Source organism: Nerophis ophidion, linkage group LG22, assembly GCF_033978795.1.
Source record: "Nerophis ophidion isolate RoL-2023_Sa linkage group LG22, RoL_Noph_v1.0, whole genome shotgun sequence".
NCBI lineage: Eukaryota > Metazoa > Chordata > Actinopteri > Syngnathiformes > Syngnathidae > Nerophis > Nerophis ophidion.
The window spans coordinates 18,807,729-18,827,069 of record NC_084632.1 but is presented as its reverse complement, the minus strand read 5'-3'; the positions used below and the strand labels follow the sequence as shown (position 1 = coordinate 18,827,069).

General features: G+C 39.0%; 1 protein-coding gene across 7 annotated transcripts in view; it reads right to left on the bottom strand.

Moving 5' to 3' along the window:
* Positions 1-19,341, bottom strand: part of LOC133540631 (cAMP-specific 3',5'-cyclic phosphodiesterase 4D-like) — a 232,097-nt gene that overhangs the window by 107,409 nt on the left and 105,347 nt on the right. The window contains exon 1 of one of the 7 annotated variants that reach the window (XM_061883409.1): positions 10,889-11,191. The exons of the other annotated variants lie outside the window; for them this stretch is intronic. Coding sequence (XP_061739393.1) covers positions 10,889-10,965 — 77 coding nt within the window. The 5' untranslated portion in view covers positions 10,966-11,191. Of the gene's footprint in view, positions 1-10,888; positions 11,192-19,341 lie in introns of those variants that run through there. 7 annotated transcript variants of the gene reach the window in all.

Here is a 19,341-nt window from a genome sequence, read left to right as displayed (position 1 = left end):
GGACTCTCACACTATTATGCTCGACCCACTCGACGTCCATTGTATCCGGTCTCCCCTAGAGGGGGCTGGAAATCACCCACATTTGCGGTTCTCCCCAAGGTTTCTCATAGTCATTCACATTGACATCCCACGGGGTTGTGAGTTTTTCCTTGCCCTTATGTGGGATCTGAACCGAAGATGTCGTTGTGGCTTGTGCAGCCCTTTGAGACACTTGTGATTTAGGGCTACATGAATAAACATTGATTGATTGATTGATAGTACTCAGTGATGTTGCTGGAATGAAAAAGCGAACGTTGTGATGTGTTGTTGAAATTAATGCGCTGCTGTATGCTTAAAATGAGCAAAATATGCAAATATTACACGTTATTAGAGGCCTACTGAAACCCACTACTACCGACCACCCAGTCTGATAGTTTATATATCAATGATAAAATATTAACATTGCAACACATGCCAATACGGCCGGTTTAGTTGACTAAATTGCAATTTTAAATTTCCCGCGGAGTTTCTTGTTGAAAACGTCACGGAATGATGACGCGTGCGCGTGACGTCACGGACTGTCAGGAAATATTAGCGCAGCACTATTTGCGGCTAAAAGTCATCTCTTTTCATCGCGCATTTACACAGTATTCTGGACATCTGTGTTGCTGAATCTTTTGCAATTTGTTCAATTACTAATGGAGAAGTCAAAGTAGAAAGATAAAGTTGGGAAGCTTTAGCCTTTAGTCACACAAACACACAGTGATTCCTTGTTTAAAATTCCCGGAGGTGAAACGTTACTATGGATCAGAGCGGTCAAGCGAACATGGATCCCGATCACTTGTCAACTGGCAGGTTTCGGTGAGAAAATTGTGTTAAAAAGACGCCTCTTACCGGAGATCTGTTTAGTTTGCGCCGTCCTTGTATCTGCCGTGACTTCCCTCAGACACTGGCCTTAAGACACCCGTGGACACACCCCTCCGACTATCAGGTACTTTTTAATCTCACTAAAACACTAGCAACACAATAGAAAGATAAGGGATTTCCCAGAATTATCCTAGTAAATGTGTCTAAAAACATCTGAATCCGTCACAATGCAATCGCATTTTTTTTTTAACTTTTTTTTTTTCCTAGTCCTTCGTTATCAATATCATCATCCACAAATCTTTCATCCTCGCTCAAATTAATGGGGAAATTGTCGTTTTCTCGGTCCGAATAGCTCTTGCTGCTGGAGGCTCCCATTAAAAACAATGTGAGGACATGAGGAGCTCTCACCCTTGTGACGTCATCGTCTGCAACTTCCGGTAAAGGCGAGGCTTTTTTATCAGCACCAAAAGTTGCGAACTTTATCGTCGATGTTCTCTACTAAATCCTTTTAGCAAAAATATGGCAATATCGCGAAATGATCAAGTATGACACATACAATGGACCTGCTATCCCCGTTTAAATAAGAAAATCTCATTTCAGTAGGCCTTTAAGAATGTGTCTATTGCTACACGACATATTTATACTTCCAGTATGTGTATAATACCCCGATTGGATGTTTTTTAAGCACTTTACAGGCAGAAAATTGCGACTCTTAAAGGCTCCATTGTAAGTGGACTTTTGCGCGCATTTATTTACAAGTTGGAATGCATAAAAAACAGAAAAAACATGTGTTCTTGTCTTGCATAAGGATTGTGAATGATAGCAAAAAAAATTTAAAAATTGCAGTCATACTCTAGTATCCGTTCCATTCCTTTCCAATAATCACTCTGAGTCAATATTAACCTTCAGTGATGGAACAACAATCTTTATATGTCAGCAAATGTGTGGTTTTCATAGCCAATTAGGCAGCTGACATTTTGTTCTAATTATTTCCTCATTTAAGACTGAGGATAGATGATCAAATGCAGCTGTGTCAGCAGTCAGTGATGTTTATTTTTTTAACGTTAGCACAAAAAAAGTGAGCAGGCTATATAAGAGGATGAACTGACTTTCCAGCAGATGTCGCTCTATGCCAAGGAAAGGAAAGTGAGCCATGCACACATGCAACCAGATGACAAGGATGCCAACATTATGCAATCTCAGAATTCACCTCAACATTTAGGAGCCGGAGGAGGTCCAGATTACGCGACCTCATTAAACCCAAACGTTTTTTGGCAAGGAGACCACATCTGCAACAATTAATATGGGTTTGGGGAATGCTGACTGAGACAGGGTGTGGCGCTCAAGTGCGTGTGTACATGAGAAACAAGAAACACATGTCACATTCACGTGTAATGAGCAGCCGGTCTGGCGGGGCCCAGGAACTATTTCAGGCATGAAGGGTTTATTTTGGGGGTCTGCTTTATTATTGTTTCCCCCTTTTATCACTCTTGCAATGGGTTGTAGTGGCGGGGACTGCTGGGAGTGCAGTGGACAATATGGCACAGATGCACACGAGAATTACTATGTAGAACACTGCACAACAGTGGATGTTCCAGAAACAATATGTGTTGACTTTCTTTGAGTTGTCACATACAATTAGCCACCAAATGGTGCTGTATTTTAATTTGTAATTGTTGAATTGTGGCATCTACATTTACAGAATTATGATCGGAGCTCACCTACATAGTATTCTCTAGAGCAGGGGTCACCAACGCGGTGCCCGGGGGCACTAGGTAGCCCATAAGGACCAGATGAGTAGCCCGCTGGCCTGTTCTAAAAATAGCTCAAATAGCAGCACTTACCAGTGAGCTGCCTCTATTTATTAAATTCTATTTATTTACTAGCAAGCTGGTCTCGCTTTGCTCAACATTTTTAATTCTAAGAGACAAAACTCAAAGAGAATTTGAAAATCCCAAAAAATATTTTAAAGACTTGGTCTTCACTTGCTTAAACAAATTCATTTATTTTTTTACTTTGCTTCTTATAACTTTCTGAAAGACAATTTTAGAGAAAAAAATCCAACCTTAAAAATGATTTTAGGATTTTTAAACACATATACCTTTTTACCTTTTAAATTCCTTCCCTACAATTTTAATCAATGTTCAAGTTTTTTTTTTATTGTAAAGAATAATAAATAAATGTTAATTTTATTCTTCATTTTAGCTTCTGTTTTTTCGACGAAGAATATTTGTGAAATATTTCTTCAAACTTATCATTAAAATAAAAAATATATATATTCTGGCAAATCTACAAAATCTGTAGAATCATATTAAAATCCTTTTTCAGATTATTTAGAATTTCTTTTAAAATTTTTGTTCTGGAAAATCTAGAAGATATGATGATTTGTCTTTGTTAGGTATACATCTTGGTCCAATTTGTTATATATTCTGACAAAGTGCAGATTGGATTCTAACCTATTTAAAACATGTCATCAAAATTCGAAAATTAATCTTAATTAATCTCCCACGGCAGCGCACAGTGGAAGAGTGGCCGTGCGCAACCCGAGGGTCCCTGGTTCAAATCCCACCTAGTACCAACCTCGTCACGTCCGTTGTGTCCTGAGCAAGACACTTCACCCTTGCTCCTGATGGGTGCTGGTTGGCGCCTTGCATGGCAGCTCCCTCCATCAGTGTGTGAATGTGTGTGTGAATGGGTAAATGTGGAAGTAGTGTCAAAGCGCTTTGAGTACCTTGAAGGTAGAAAAGCGCTATACAAGTACAACCCATTTATTTATTTATTTAATCAGGAAAAATGACTAATAATGTTCCAAAAGTTATTTTTTTAATTTTTTCAAAAAGATTCGAATTAGCTAGTTTTTCTCTTCATTCTTTTCAGTTGAATTTTAAAGAGTCGAAATTGAAGATAAACTATGTTTTAATTTTTTTTTTTCATTTTTATCGAGTTTTCTCCTCTTTTAAACTGTTCAATTATCGTAGGTGTTTTTTTCATCATTTATTCAAATGTACGACGGAATGACAGACAGAAATACCCATATATATATATATATATATATATATATTTATGTATTTATTCATTAAAGGTAAATTGAGCAAATTGGCTATTTCTGGCAATGTATTTAAGTGTGCATCAAACTGGTAGCCCTTCGCATTAATCATTTCCCAAGAAGTAGCTCTTGGTTTCAAAAAGGTTGGTGACCCCTGCTCTAGAGTAAGACAGCTAAACTTGGAGTTGGGGATGGTCCCATCAAGGTTTTATAATATATATATATATATTTACATGTATATACATACATATATATACACATGCATATATATACACACACATACATACATACACACACATATACATATATATATATATATATATATATATATATATATATATATATATATATTTATGTATTTATTCATTAAAGGTAAATTGAGCAAATTGGCTATTTCTGGCAATGTATTTAAGTGTGCATCAAACTGGTAGCCCTTCGCATTAATCATTTCCCAAGAAGTAGCTCTTGGTTTCAAAAAGGTTGGTGACCCCTGCTCTAGAGTAAGACAGCTAAACTTGGAGTTGGGGATGGTCCCATCAAGGTTTTATAATATATATATATATTTACATGTATATACATACATATATATACACATGCATATATATACACACACATACATACATACACACATATATATATATATATATATATATATATATATATATATATATATAGGGTTGTACGGTATACCGGCACTAGTAAAGTACTGCGGTACCAATGAATCAAAAACAGTACTATACTTCCTTTGTAAAACACTGTTGTTTTTTTTGTCACATCGTGACATGGCTGAGCTGTGGAGCATGTTGGGAAACGCACACACTGGGAGTACTTACAATCAGACACCGTGACAGAATGGACGCATTTTGGCTTAGAAATTAACGATAAAGGTATATATAACACTGAAATGCTGCTCTACAATAGGTGCTTTAAGACATGGCTAGCTCGCTAGTCCATAGAATAGAATAGATCAGAATAGAATAGAATAGAATAGAATAGAATAGAATAGAATAGAACATAATGGACTTTATTGTCATTATATTTGCATATAACAAGATTAAGGACTCCAAATTAAGGTGCGGTTGCATATAACAAGATTAAGGACTCCAAATTAAGGTGCGGTAGTAGGAACAAATATCGCGTTAAAATAAATAACACAAGAGGTAATAAAGGAAAAACTAACAATTGAAATATACAGACTACTATCCAATAAAAATAATAAGCAATCCATCCACAGTCAGCAGTGTTTTAGCTTCTTCTAAATCACTAATCCTCGCCGCCATGGCGACAAACAAATTAGGTTTTTTACAAGTATCATCCCTGCACAATGAGGAATCGCTTAACATGCTTCACTGCACACCGTAGGAGGACACAATAGCTCGCCGGCGTCACCGCTAACAAAAGCAAGCGCTCCTCATTGTAAACCAATGCCATCCACTGTAATGATACAAAGTAAAAAAGGGTATCTAGTCAATACTACAATGATTACATCAATATATTTTATTGTCACAAAGTCATTTGTCCTTTTTTTTTTTTTTTAATGTATATTATTTTTACAAACACGGGAAATAGGTCCCTGGACACATTAGGACTTTGAATATGACCAATGTATGATCCTGTAACTAATTGGTATCGGATCAATACCTACATTTGTGGTATCATCCAAAAATAACGTAAATCATCCAAACAACAGAAGAATAAGTGTTTCAACAGAAGTAGTGTTTTTCATAATATGCTGTAACATACTATGTTACAGCATACGTCAACAGCCAAATTAGGAGCTTTGTTTGCTTACTTACTAAGTTGTCTAGTATGTTCACTATTTTATTTAAGGCCAAAAAATTGTTCTTCGATTGCAATAAAAAACATATGTTTAATGTATCGTAAGATTTTTTGTTAAAATAATGCCATCCATCCATTTTCTACCACTTATTCCCTTTGGGGCCACGGGGGGCGCTTGTGCCTATCTCAGCTATAATTGCAGTTAAAATAAAGCCAATAATGCCAATTTTTATGGGCCCATTTTTATTTAGAAGAGTATCAAAAAGTATTATAATACCTTTTGGCACAAGTACCGGTACCAAAATATTGGTATTTGGACAACCCTAATATGTATATACATGTATATATTTTGGTTGTTTAGACAGGCAGCACGTTGAAACAGGGGTTAGTGTGTGTGTCTCACAATAAGAAGGTACAGGGTTTGTTCCCCGGGCTCTTTCTGTGTGGGGTTTAGATGTTTTACCCGTAACTGCGTGGTTTCTCTCCGAGCACTCCAGCTTCCTCCAATTTCCAAAGACATGCACCTGAGGATAGGTTGATTTACGACACTAAATTGGCCCTAATGTGTTATTCCAACTTCCAAAGACATGCACCTGAGGATAGGTTGATTTACGACACTAAGTTGGCCCTAATGTGTTATTCCAACTTCAAAAGACATGCACCTGAGGATAGGTTGATTTACGACACTAAATTGGCCCTGATGTGTTAATGTTGTCTGTCTATCTGTGTTGGCCCTGCGATGAGGGTGACTTGTCCAGGGTGTATCCTGCCTTCCACCCAAGTGAAACTCATATGGGCTCCATCACCCGCCCGCAACGCCAAAAGGGACAAGCGGAATAAAATGGATGGATGGTTGTTTTGTCCGCCCTTCTTGTCCATAATTTCCCCCCTCTGTCATTTTTTTTTCTATCCTCTCCTGCTCCGATCCGTCTGTGCCAAGCACTAAATATATCCAAACATTTATTAAAGTCAAATACATATAAGTCAACAAGAGAAGTATTCCAAACTTATTTTTTGTTAAATACATTTGGACAGGAGATATGGCCATCTACATTAACATAATGATTTGCCCAAGTGGCTGGACAGGACAGAGTGAAAATATATATATATATATTTAGTATTTTTATTTATTCATTTTCTTCCATTTGGGACGTCCTGCGGGCCAAATTTTGCATGCTGGCGGGCCGGGTTCCTAGTTTGGGGACGCCCTATAGTAGACTTTCTATGCAGTTGCAATTCCAAGACATTAGACGTCAATAGTGTATAGGCTATGGTGAGTTGCATAGTCAGGAAGTCCTTGTTTCCCCGCCGAGTGTTTGAGCAGGTGATGTAACTGGGCGTGACGTCACATGCAAGAGAGGTATCGAAAGGAAAAAACCTCCTGAACCCTATCTTAGTGTGTGACAACCATCCCCTGTGTCTCAGATATCACATTATATTTTATTACCTCTTAGTTACGATATGTTAAAAAATTAAAAGGGATACACACTTCAAGCTTCAATTTAAAATGGTCGTATTAAAGGCCTCCTGAAACCCACTACTACCCACCACGCAGTCTGATACTTTATATATCAATGATGAAATATTAACATTGCAACACATGCCAATACAGCCTTTTTAGTTTACTAAATTACAATTTTAAATTTCCCGGGAGTTTCATCTTTGAAACATCATGTAATGATGACGTGTACACAAGACGTCACGGGTTTTTAGAAAGTATGAGCGCTGCGCACACACACAGCTAAATGTTGTCTGCTTTAACGGCATAATTACACAGTTTTTTGGACATCTGTGTTGCTGAATCTTTTGGAATTTGTTCAATATTGGAGAAGTCACAGTAGAAAGATGGAGTTGGGAAGCTTTAGCCTTTAGCCACACAAACACACGGTGATTCCTTGTTTAAAATTCCTGGAGGTGAAACTTTACTATGGATCCGAGCGCGGTCAAGAGAACATGGATCCCGGCCACATGTCAACCAGCAGGTTTCGGTGAGAAAATTGTGGTTAAAAAGTCAGTTCTTACCGGAGATAAGCTGAGCTTGTGCCGTCCATATCTGCCGTCGACTCCCCTGAGACACTGCGCGTCAAGACACCCGTGGAGGCACCCTTCTGATTATCAGGTACTATTTAACTCACTAAAACACTAGCAACACAATAGAAAGATAAGGGATTTCCCAGAATTAACCAAGTAAATGTGTCTAAAAACATTGCAATCCGTCCCAATGCTATGCGTTTTTTTTTTTCTAGTCCGTCGCTATCAATAGCCTCAAACACGAATCTTTCATCCTCGCTCAAATTAATGGGGAAATTGTCATTTTCTCAGTCCGAATAGCCCTTTTTGTTGGAGGTTCCCATTAGAATCAATGTGAGGAGCCATCAAACATCTAACGTCATCGTCTGCGACTTCCAGTAGAGGCAGGGCATTTCTCTTAGCACCGAAAGTTGCAAACTTTATCGTGGATGTTCTCTACTAAATCCTTTCAGCAAAAATATGGCAATATCGCGAAATGATCAAGTATGACACATAGAATGGACCTGCTATCCCGTTTAAATAAGAACATCTAATTTCAGTAGGCCTTTAAGATTTTTTCTACATTTAAAACACTTTCTTGTTGTCTACATAACATGTAATGGTGGTTTTTTGGTCAAAATGTTGCGTAGATTAAGTTTTACAGACCATCTTCAACCTGACAACCTCTTCAGGATGCACCGTTTTGTGAGCGGTCATTTCTTCCAAAGCCCTCCTCCAGGCCAACCCCACGTCGTCAGCCATGTTGTAGTTTTTAACGCCTCCATATGTAGTATACTGGCATATATGTTAGAACTATACACCAGGGTTTTTATTTAATTATTTATTTATTTTTTCCTGTCCAGCTCCTCAGGCAAATCATATAGTTGATGTAGATGCCCATATCGGCTGTTCAGATTTACTTTACAAAAGAGAAGTGTAGGATAATTCTCTTGTTGCCTTATTTGTATTTGGCTTTATTAAATATGTTTATATTACTATTTGGTGTTAAATTAAAGACCTAACAAACTGCTACGCTTCGTACTGCCTCTGCTTCTGTCAGTACGTCTGTGCAGCACCCAGCATTGTCCCACCCACACAACCTGATTAGTTACACGCAGAGCGGTAACAGCTAATCAGCAGTGAGTATTCAGAGCGCATGGAGTCAGTGCTCATGGCAAAGGCAAGCAGAGAGTGGAGACGGTGCGGGTTAGCAGAAAGGTGTTTAGCAGTCGACTATAATGCAGCGGACTCTACCCAAATTATAATAAACACTTCCATGTCAACTACTAGTAACATCACTATGAGCCCGTTGACGTTCTAGAAATATAAGCGGCAGCTCAGCTCGCTCACAGTCTTTGAGGTGACTGTTTTGTGTTTTATATTTTACTTTACGGAAAAAATATCGAGATATATATCGTATATTGCCATTCAGCATACGGAGCAGAAAACACAACCAAAAATTGTAGGCTTCTTCATGTGACGAAGCCGGCCTACTTCACAACAGTCTAGTCTATTGCCCCCCCCAGGCAGCGATGATTTTGGTGGCGACAGGCCAAATTACAAATTACACTGCTCCTTACACACACCCAGCCCCTTCCGCAACGCCCCCTTCCCCCTGGAGAGACACCACCTTAGCTAACAAATATTCTGGGGGAAACATTGTATATGCTATTTTGTATTAGGAATGGCAACAGCGAGAAAATCAGAGAAAAATCAAGGAACTTATTGACTACAAATTTGGACTAACCCCTTTGCGCGAACCTCTTTGGGTAAACCTCTACCATATATGGAGAAATCCGCTGATTTAACTCAAGTGAAATACTTAAGTCTCAAATTCCAAACGATTTGTTTGGAGCAAGTTTATAAGAAGGTAAGATTGTTTTATAAATACTGTATCTCCTCCATGCCTCTATGGTTTGATTTCAAATTTTCAAATACACAACCATAGGTAGCAACAGGAAAGAAGAGTTCATATTCTATAATTGGACCCATTTAAGTAAGAAAACCTGCTATCCTTTGACATGAATTGACAATTACAATTAGCTATGAATAAAACTGTCAGGATTACAAGGTCTCTAATGGAAGCAGTGAATTCATGAAGCGCGGCATGTGTTTGTGGTCATGGTGGGATGTGCAATGTGAAGCTGAGTCAACACAGCAGTAGAGTAGAGTAGAAAGCCAAATGATCCCAGCCCAGCATGACTGGGACTGGGAATAGAAACAACACATATTATTTCAAACACATCGAAACATGCAGGCAATGGAAACGATGCGTGCACTTAGAAGTCAGGACAGGGTCTAATAAAATGTACCCTGCCGACTGACTGGCGACATTGTAACAATCTGACACATCGAAGCACACTTTGGAATGTAAACTGCACTTTGTAATCATAGGTGTTTAAAACGCAAACATCCACATTCTTTAACGCCTATGTTACAGTAACAACTTTAGGTGGAACCATTTTTGTTTGCAGTCATTCCGAACAGAAAGTATCGTGAATAAAACACAGGCAGCAAATCCTATTATGTTTCAGAAACAACCTTAAAGTCATAAAGTGAACTACTAATTATGTAAATTATTTTCAACCCTTAAATAACATCGCATATAAACTGTGTACATTGTGTACGTTTCCGCGTTGCGCATTTGCACGTCACACCCTGCAATTAAAATACTTTCGATTGACGACACACTTCCTCAAGCTTCCTGCCTTAGGAATGTGAAGTTGGTTCATTGCAACCCCAAAGCGAACTCTCGACAAATAAGAAAAAAAACATTGTAAAATCAAATGTGATTCGCTCTAATACGAGTTGTTTGAACTTAAAGTAAGTCCCCAAAAACACATACTCTCACTGGAGTGCATTTGTATGGTATTTCTAGGAATCAATATCGTTATCTGATCAGAGCCCTACTTAAACAAATGTTCAACAAACGAGGGGCACTCTACCCTCTTGTCGTCAGCTGTGAGTGTAGTCGTGTAATATCCCACAATATTGTGGAAAAAATAGGATTCCACGTGTCGGTTGTTTTACGATAACAACACGCGTACCAGTGCTCATTAAAAGTGTGTGCTTAGTCTAGTAATACAATTCAAAGTAGTGACAAAAGAATGGCATCCTAGTTTTTTCATGTCAATCAGTGACCTGTGAAAGACTTTTACTGTAACTAAGCTACCCCCTCGTAATAATACCAAAAGGTTAACAACCTACCCCAAGCACGAGTGTCTCCGGCCATGTCCGAAACCGGCTGCCTTGGCAATCCTAGGCAATCTAGAGTCTCTGATCATCGTCCGTATAAACTCTTGAGTCACACTGCTGGCTGCAATGACAGTAGACTGTACATCTGAACCAAGCCTCCTATGGAAATACTTCAACTACTCTTCTTATTTTTATTAATGAACCAGCGGATGGGTGTGGACTGACTTCATTTTTTTTTTTTTTTCACCAACCCAAGCAGGTGAGAGAGAACAACAAAAGTGATATAGGCAGATGCAGGAAGGATCTGATTAATCCTCAGTGCCTTAGGACGCAGGAGGAGGGGACAAAAAAAAAAAAAGGAGAGGAATGTTGAACAGATGATCCGGTAAGGTCCCAGACGAGTCTTGACAAGATGGGCCAATGCGTCTCTCTGAAAGGAATTAAAAGAAGGACTTTTCCCAGCTTCACTTCAAGATAGCGAGTTTATAGTTGACAGTCACGGTCTCTGAAAGTCAACTAAGGTTAAAAGCAGCTCCGTCATGCAATTTCTCTGGTTAAAAAAAAAAAGACCAAGAGGTTTTTCTGTTGCAGGGGCCAGTGTTTACAAAGGTTAACTTCTTCGTCCACCAATGCAAGCACGTGGACTGTCCCTAAAGGTTGCAGCGGAGGACAGCCCACAGAGTCCTCAGGACCAGTCAATGGGTCCGCATATTTACAGGCTATCCAAAGCCGGGGCTCACACACTTAAGAGTTGGCATCGGATTACAGAAGATCATCTTTTACGATGTGCTTTATTTGCCATGACTAAAAGACTGTTGACCTGGAGAGGATGAGAAAGTTAGGCAACTCCTCGACAGTTGGCCAGCACAGCAACATTCGGGCTGTTCCAACTTGGAATAAGGGAGACCTGACTCTACTGCATGTCTGGAGGGTGTTTTTGTTGCCTGGTAAAGCTGGCTTAGCCCAGTCTTTGTTGAGACAGGCAATCAAAAAGGCAAGCAAGACTGAACGGATGCCTTTCAGCGACCCAAATGCTGATTAATATTGTTGATGAAGCACATACTGTAAAGGGCCTGATCTAATAACACACAAATAACACCTGCTAAATAGTATACCATTTTGTGTACTATTAGTGGGTGTGGTGCGGGTGATCTACTAAGACTGTGGGTATGTTTGAAACCAAGTGCAAAAGTGACACATACTGCCCTATTTAAATGAGGGTTCTGAGTATACCGGCTGTCACCATGGAAACACTCATTTCCCTCCACATTTATGGTATCATATGGTCCAACCTGTGGTGTTTTGGCATGTTTTTGACATACAGCACACATAAGATATGAACCACCTTTTCAGGGCTGGATTGAAACGCTATATAGACAACAGAACCAGAACTGCATTTTGCAGACTATAAGCCGCTACTTTTTTACTATGCTTTGAACCCTGCGGCTAATAAAACGGTGCGGGTAATTTATGAATTTTAATTCGCAAACGGCCATAATTGTATACAATGTATTCAACAAATAGTTTTCGAAGAACTCAGACAGGGACATTGAAAAGGTGTGTTATTTTTTGTGCTATGGCGCCAATTTTTGGACAAGTTCGCTCACTGCAGGTGCTGCTAGTTAAAAATGTACTTCTTGTTTCGTTTCTTGAACTGTATGTTTCTGCACAAAATGATTCTTCATTCATCACTCCAAGCAACTATTGTAAGTTTTACAGTATAACTAATACAATTCATACTTACTAAACTGTCCAACTGTAGGAGAGTTTTAATGCATATTTGTACGTGCTATCGTAATGTAATCAAGCTAGCGCCGTTACCATTAGCGAATATGCTAACACCTTTACAAGTGTCTGTGTTAGTAGTATTAACTTACAAGGCTTTCTTATTGTATTGTTTCAGTTTAAAAAATTCACCAAAACGTCCCCTCGGTGTGATTGCGTCTGTTTAGCTGATTGGAGAGCTAGTTTCCGCAATTAGTGAGTCCATGACGATGACTTCTGTTTTGTTTGATCAGCCGTTTTACTGGCGTGGTACAGGCACCGTTTGGAAAAAATTCAATTATGTAAACAAACATTTACAAAATCTTTCGTACCGGTATTAATCTGTGGCTTATAGTCCGGTGCAGCTAATACAAGTAAACAAATTGATTTCTTCTAAAATTGGGTGAATACCAGTGTGCTCTAGAACCCAGAAAATATGGAACTTTTAGCATGCTGAAGGTATGCTATGGGGTGTTGTGATGGTGCATCTGGAATTATCCAGAAGCAAGAAAGTGCACAATTCTAGAAGTGTTTTCATATTGAACATACGGTATATATTATAATAATATGTTTCCTATGTGGGCAGCACGGTGGGAAAAAAGGGGTTAGTGCATCTGCCTCACAATGTGAAGGTCCTGAGCAGTCCTGGATTCAATCCCGGGCTCGGGATCTTTCTGTGTGGAGTTTGCATGTTCTCCCCGTGACTGTGTTGGTTCCCTCCGGGTACTCCGGCTTCCTCCCACCTCCAAAGACATGCCCCTGGGGATATGTTGATTGGCAACACTAAATTGGCCCTAGTGTGTGAATGTGAGGGTGAATGTTGTCTGTCTATCTGTGTTGGCCCTGCGATGAGGTGGCGACTGGTCCAGGGTGTACCCCGCCTACCGCCCGAAACAGCTGCGACCCCCTGCGACCCCAAAAAGGGACAAACGGTAGAAAATGGATGGGTGGATGGATGGATATTTCCTATGTGGAAAAAACCCAAACACCATTAAAAAAAAAAACAGCAGACACCAAAACGATTAAATTAAATTTGTTTTAATCAGCCCCTTTGGTCATCCAGCAGATTAAAAAAAACAAATACATAAAATATCACTGCTGAATAGACAAATATGTTGACACGCACACAGATGGAATATTCGCAATCGCCTCCTTTCTTACAGCTAGGAACGTGCAACTGTGCCAGTTTGTGTGAACATTACAGACGGGGGCTTAAATGGCAGGTTCGAAGATGCACAGCAAAAGCAGTGAAATAACAAATTATTTATACAAAAAATCTCCTGTGTAACAATAAAACTAATAACAAAAAAGGCAGGTTGAGGGGTTTCGTATTGGTTATTAAAACATTTTTTTAACAAAAAAACTATTTTGGGTGACAACATTTTTGTGCTGTAAGCAATTTTTTGAAACGTAGGATGTGGGCATGCCAACTAGGTCACATACAGCAATGAACAGTGTGTTTGTGACTTTATTGCCTTTATTCCAATTCCTCACGCCAATAAATGCTTAGTGAAATTTAAAAAATATGTTTCGGGATAAAACTAAAAAGCAGTTGGTGTACACGAGCATGCTATGCAAATTACAGTGTCTTCAGGCGGCTTTACAGCTCCGTGAGAAGCGGAATGGTCATAAATACGTTTCAAGGACACAAATAAACAAAAACAGTTGTTAGTCTAAAAATAGCAACTACTACGAATGACTCTGACAAAACTACAATTATTTTGTTCGTTAAACACACTAAAAAGTAGGCTCCAATTCAAGGGCCTGGTTGACATAATTACTTTACTCTGATTTCTTTTTTTAAATTTGTACCTTTCCTGGGCCTCATAGTGGCTTAAACAGTCTAGTTCAGAGGTTTTCTACAGGAGGTCCGCAAACATTTTTGGTTAATCAGACTTAATTTTTTTATATATTTGTATAATGTATTCGTATGTATTTATATAAGATGTTTTATACATGTTTGTAGGGCTGGGCGATATGGCCTTTTATTAATATCTCAATATTTTTAAGCCATATCACAATACACGATATATATCTCAATATTTTGCCTTAGCCTTGAATGAACATTTGATGCATGTAATCACAGCAGTATGATGATTCTATGTGTCTACAATAAAACATTCTTGTTCATATTGCATTAATATATGCTCATTTTAAATTTTAATGCAGAGAGGGAAACCACAATTAAGTCAATTTACCAAAACTGTATTTCAGGGTGTACCCCGCCTTCCGCCCGGTTTTAGCTGAGATAGGCTCCGGCGCCCCCTGCACCCTGAAGAGAATAAGCGGTAGAAAATGGATGGGATGGATGGATGTACTGTATTTATTGAACAGTTTTTAAGCAGTGGCACAAACATTCATGTCATTTCAAAACAGAAAGTGCCAGATTGTCAGAGACCTTTTAAAACAAGCTGTTAGTGCACTTGTGTGCATGATGTCACTAAGATGACATATCAAAACAACACTAAATTAAAGTGCACTTTTTGTACAGAACGCAAACACAATAGTTTAAAACAAATAAAGTCCACTTTTGTGCATGATGTCACACAAGATATTTCCATAACTGTCAAATAAAAATGAGCTGTGTAACAGCAAATCAAATAGTGTATGTCCTTTGCTATGTGGCAGGTTACTACGGGCATTATTAAATTCGGTTGTTGACTATTTTTTTCACACGATCTGGAAATGGTTGCTTAGGCATTTTGTGGGTATGGCACCGAACGGAGATGTTGAGATGCAGTTTCAAGCACTCTTAATTCTCTAGCGGGGGACTTTTCAAATGATGCAACAAATTAGCAGTCGGTGCTACTTTTTGTAAAAACGCTTATGCCGCATAAATGTTCGACGCATTCCCGTTTGAAGCCAAACCACCGCCAGACGATGGACCCCGTGCTGTTTTTCTCAGGAATTTATTCTTCCTTCATTTGTTACCAGATTGGCACCTTCTTTCTCTCGTATTACCACTCGCACCACTCCGCTAGCATCACAGCTAATGTTACCCATGCTACTACCTCCCATGCGAGGGCGTATGACGCTACAGTATGCGACGTATGAAAGAAGGTGCGCTTGTCTGTGAGAAGGAGAGACAGGAAAGAGTGAGAAGAGCCTTCAGTATGATGCCCGCAGCTAAAAGCAACTGCGTGAGAACATATATTCGAATATCACGATACAGTCTTATCTATGTCGCACAGAGACAAACCCGCAATATGTCGAGTATATCGATATATCGTCCAGCCCTACATGTTTGTATATAATATTTGTAATAATGTTTTTCATATACTATACACTTTATTGTATATATTTAGTGGCTTAAATTTAAATGTCCTTGAATTCATTATCAAAAAACATTGATAAATATTTATGTTACTATATTAGTGTTAGCATTTAGGATAGCTAGCGATTCGCACTCTCTCTAGTTTCCAGCTAACGATTAGTGGTGAAAGCTGGCAACGAGTGAATACTGGAGTGCGCCAGTTGCCAGTTCGCTGTTAGCGGAGTTATACTGTATTATTTCAATATATTAGTATTGCACAAAAACAAGGTACATTAAGAACTGGTTTGATTTAAAACCCAATCACAATTGTGTACAGGACATATAAGTAGGGGTTACTTACTCTATTTCTCCCTTAGATTGAGGGTCCTTATCTTGGAAAACTTTAGCGACCCATGCTCTATTTTGTAACGCGCAATGTTTGGCTGAACCAATACCGAGGCAGTATCCAATAACCAGGTTCAAATTTTGGCACACAATTCTATTGAAAACTAAATATTACAAAAAGTGGGGAATGCAAAGACTGGGTTACCTCTGTACCTATTGAACACTAAATAAATAAATGTGCGTGTCACTCAAACTAAACATTTACCGATGAATACCACCTACATGCATTTAGTATGCGTATGGATCTAATGTAGTCAAAAATGAATATCTTCATGAAAAACAGAAAGAGCTGGTGTAGATCAAATATGCTCACACTGAAAAAAATAACTCATAAGATTTACTTAAAAAAATTATTGTATTTGCACGCAAATGATTTAAGTAAAATTTAATGCTGCAATATCAAGTAACACTCACTTGCCAGTATCAAGTAAATTCTACTTACCATATAACATAACAGTTGTGAAGATATTAAGTAACAGTTACTTAATTACGTCCAAGTTTTAAGTTCTATTTATTTAAACAAATTAAGTAAAGTCTACTTGTTTTTCATCGGCAGGAACATCATTTTACCCAAAATTTTAAGTAAATTTTATATACCATATTTCCTTGAATAGCCGTCAGAGCGCTAATTATTTTAAAACCTCTTCTCACTCCTGCCCTTATCAATGGCGTGCAGTAAAAAATTGAGTGTGATAAAAAATACTTTAATAATAAATTATTCTGCGGCTGCGGCCAGGTGGTTGGGGACCACTACTCTTCAGCGTGTCATCACGCGCACTTTTACACCATACTGTCCACGTGCCAGAAGGACGCATTTGTTTCACTGCTTCTAATAAGAGATTGCAACGCATACTTGGTCAACAGCCATACCTATTACACTGACGGTTGTGATATAAACAACTTTAACATTCTTACTAATATGCGCCACACTCTGTGAACCCACGCCAAATGCATTTCTGGAGAACATCGACTCTGTAACACATTATAAACGCAAGATAAAAATTACCCATATTGCAACCTTGCAGTTCTCTGTGAAGTGATCCTTACGGCCGGAGCAGATCCTGTCGGCCAGAGCCTGTTGTGCTGTGCGCATGCGTCGTCGTGCATGCGTTTCAAAACACTAGATTTTAAGAGTAAAGTTTATGTAATATTTTTAGGTTTATGTACGTACAACTATTAAACATTTAAATAGTATGAGGAAACATAAGTAAAACTTACTCTTCCCCCATAATTCATGTATGTTAATAAAATGTTTAATTTTACTTAAGAAACTCTAGTTCTTACTGAATGTTAAAAATATTAGGTATAAATTATGACAGTTACTCTAATAGAGTTTACAGCACCAAAAAGTCACTTTTTTTAGTGCAACACTCATTAACTTCTCACAGATTGGATAGTAATCAGGCAAGCGAGCACAGTAAGTTAACACATGGTAGGGCCAAACGCCTGCTGACTACGGTGTGAGGTAACACCCCAGCATGTGCACATAAGCATCTTAAATTCAATTTGACAACACATTCACAACTTGGATTCGAACCAGAAAACTCACACCCATGACGGTTGATAAGCTAAAAACAGGAAGGGTTCTGGCTTTACAATAGCTTATTGCCAAAAGTTTATATTTGTTTTTGTCTTTGCTTCGTTACACATTGTGAAATAAAGCCTGGAGCTCTGCAGATGTGGGAGATGAACGTTTTATAATTGTGTTTGTCTTCAGGGAATAGGCTAACCTAGCATTATGTATTATCATCATTGTAGCTCACATATGTAGCTGTTCTACGGTTGCCAGCGTTTGTGACCACCTGTTCCGCTCTTTAATGTTACGGTGTTGTATCTAACATATGCATCTGGACAAGTGCAGAGTTACAATTGATGATAAAGTGCACAATAGCGCTTCTTGGAGATACACAACTCATTAGAGTAAAAATAACTCATAAGCATACAACTACAGGTACACAATACGCCGTGTTCCCCAGTAGCAGGGAACAAAACCACTTTTAAACTGTTTGAATTCCGGCAGCAAGACTAAACAACACACTTGTATACACACTATTGCTGGTCTTCTGGTTAAAAATTGTTCAAAAGTAGTGTGTGATAGGACCCTTAGGTATGTCTTGCATCTACAAACTACGACATAGTTGGACGAAATGACACTTTGACGTAGGGTTGTACAGTATACCGGCACTCGTATAGTATTGCGGTACTAATGAATCAAAAACGGTACTATAATCTGTTTGAAAAGTACCGGTTCTCGGGCATGACTGCGCATTGTCACGTCACGACATTGATGTTTTTACGCGCAGAGGAGAATGTTCGGCAGTGCACAATCACGGAGTACTTACAAACAGACACAGTGCGTAGACAGAAGAGGGAGAACGAACGCATTTTGGCCTAAAAAGGGATGATAAAGGTGAAGCTATAACACTGAAATGCCCTCAGAAAGAGGTGATTTGAGACATGGTTAGCTAGCTAGTAGCGCACATCCATCCGTACACGGCATACTTGCCAATCTTGAGACCTCCGAATTCGGGGGTGTGTGTGTGTGGGGGGGTGGGTGGCGGGGTAGTTAGTGGTAGCGTCCCGGAAGAGTTAGTGCTGCAAGGGGTTCTGGGTATTTGTTCTGTTGTGTATATGTTGTGTTAACGTGCGGATGTTTTCCCGAAATGTGTTTGTTATTCTTGTTTGGTGTGGGTTCACAGTGTGGAACATATTTGTAACAGTGTTAAAGTTTTTTATACGACCACCCTCAGTGTGACCTGTATGGCTGTTGATCAAGTATGATTGCATTCGCTTGTGTGTGTGTGTAAAAGCCGCAAATATCATATGACTGGGCCGGCACGCTGTTTCTATGGAGGAAAAGCGGACGTGACGACAGGTTGTTGAGGACGCTAAAGGCAGTGCATTTTAAGGCACGCCCCCAATGTTAATGTCCGGGTGGAAATTGAGAGAAATTCGGGAGAATGGTAACCCTGGGAGGTTTTCGGGAGGGCCACTGAAATTCGGGAGTCTCTCGGAAAAATCGGGAGGTTAGGCTAGTATGATA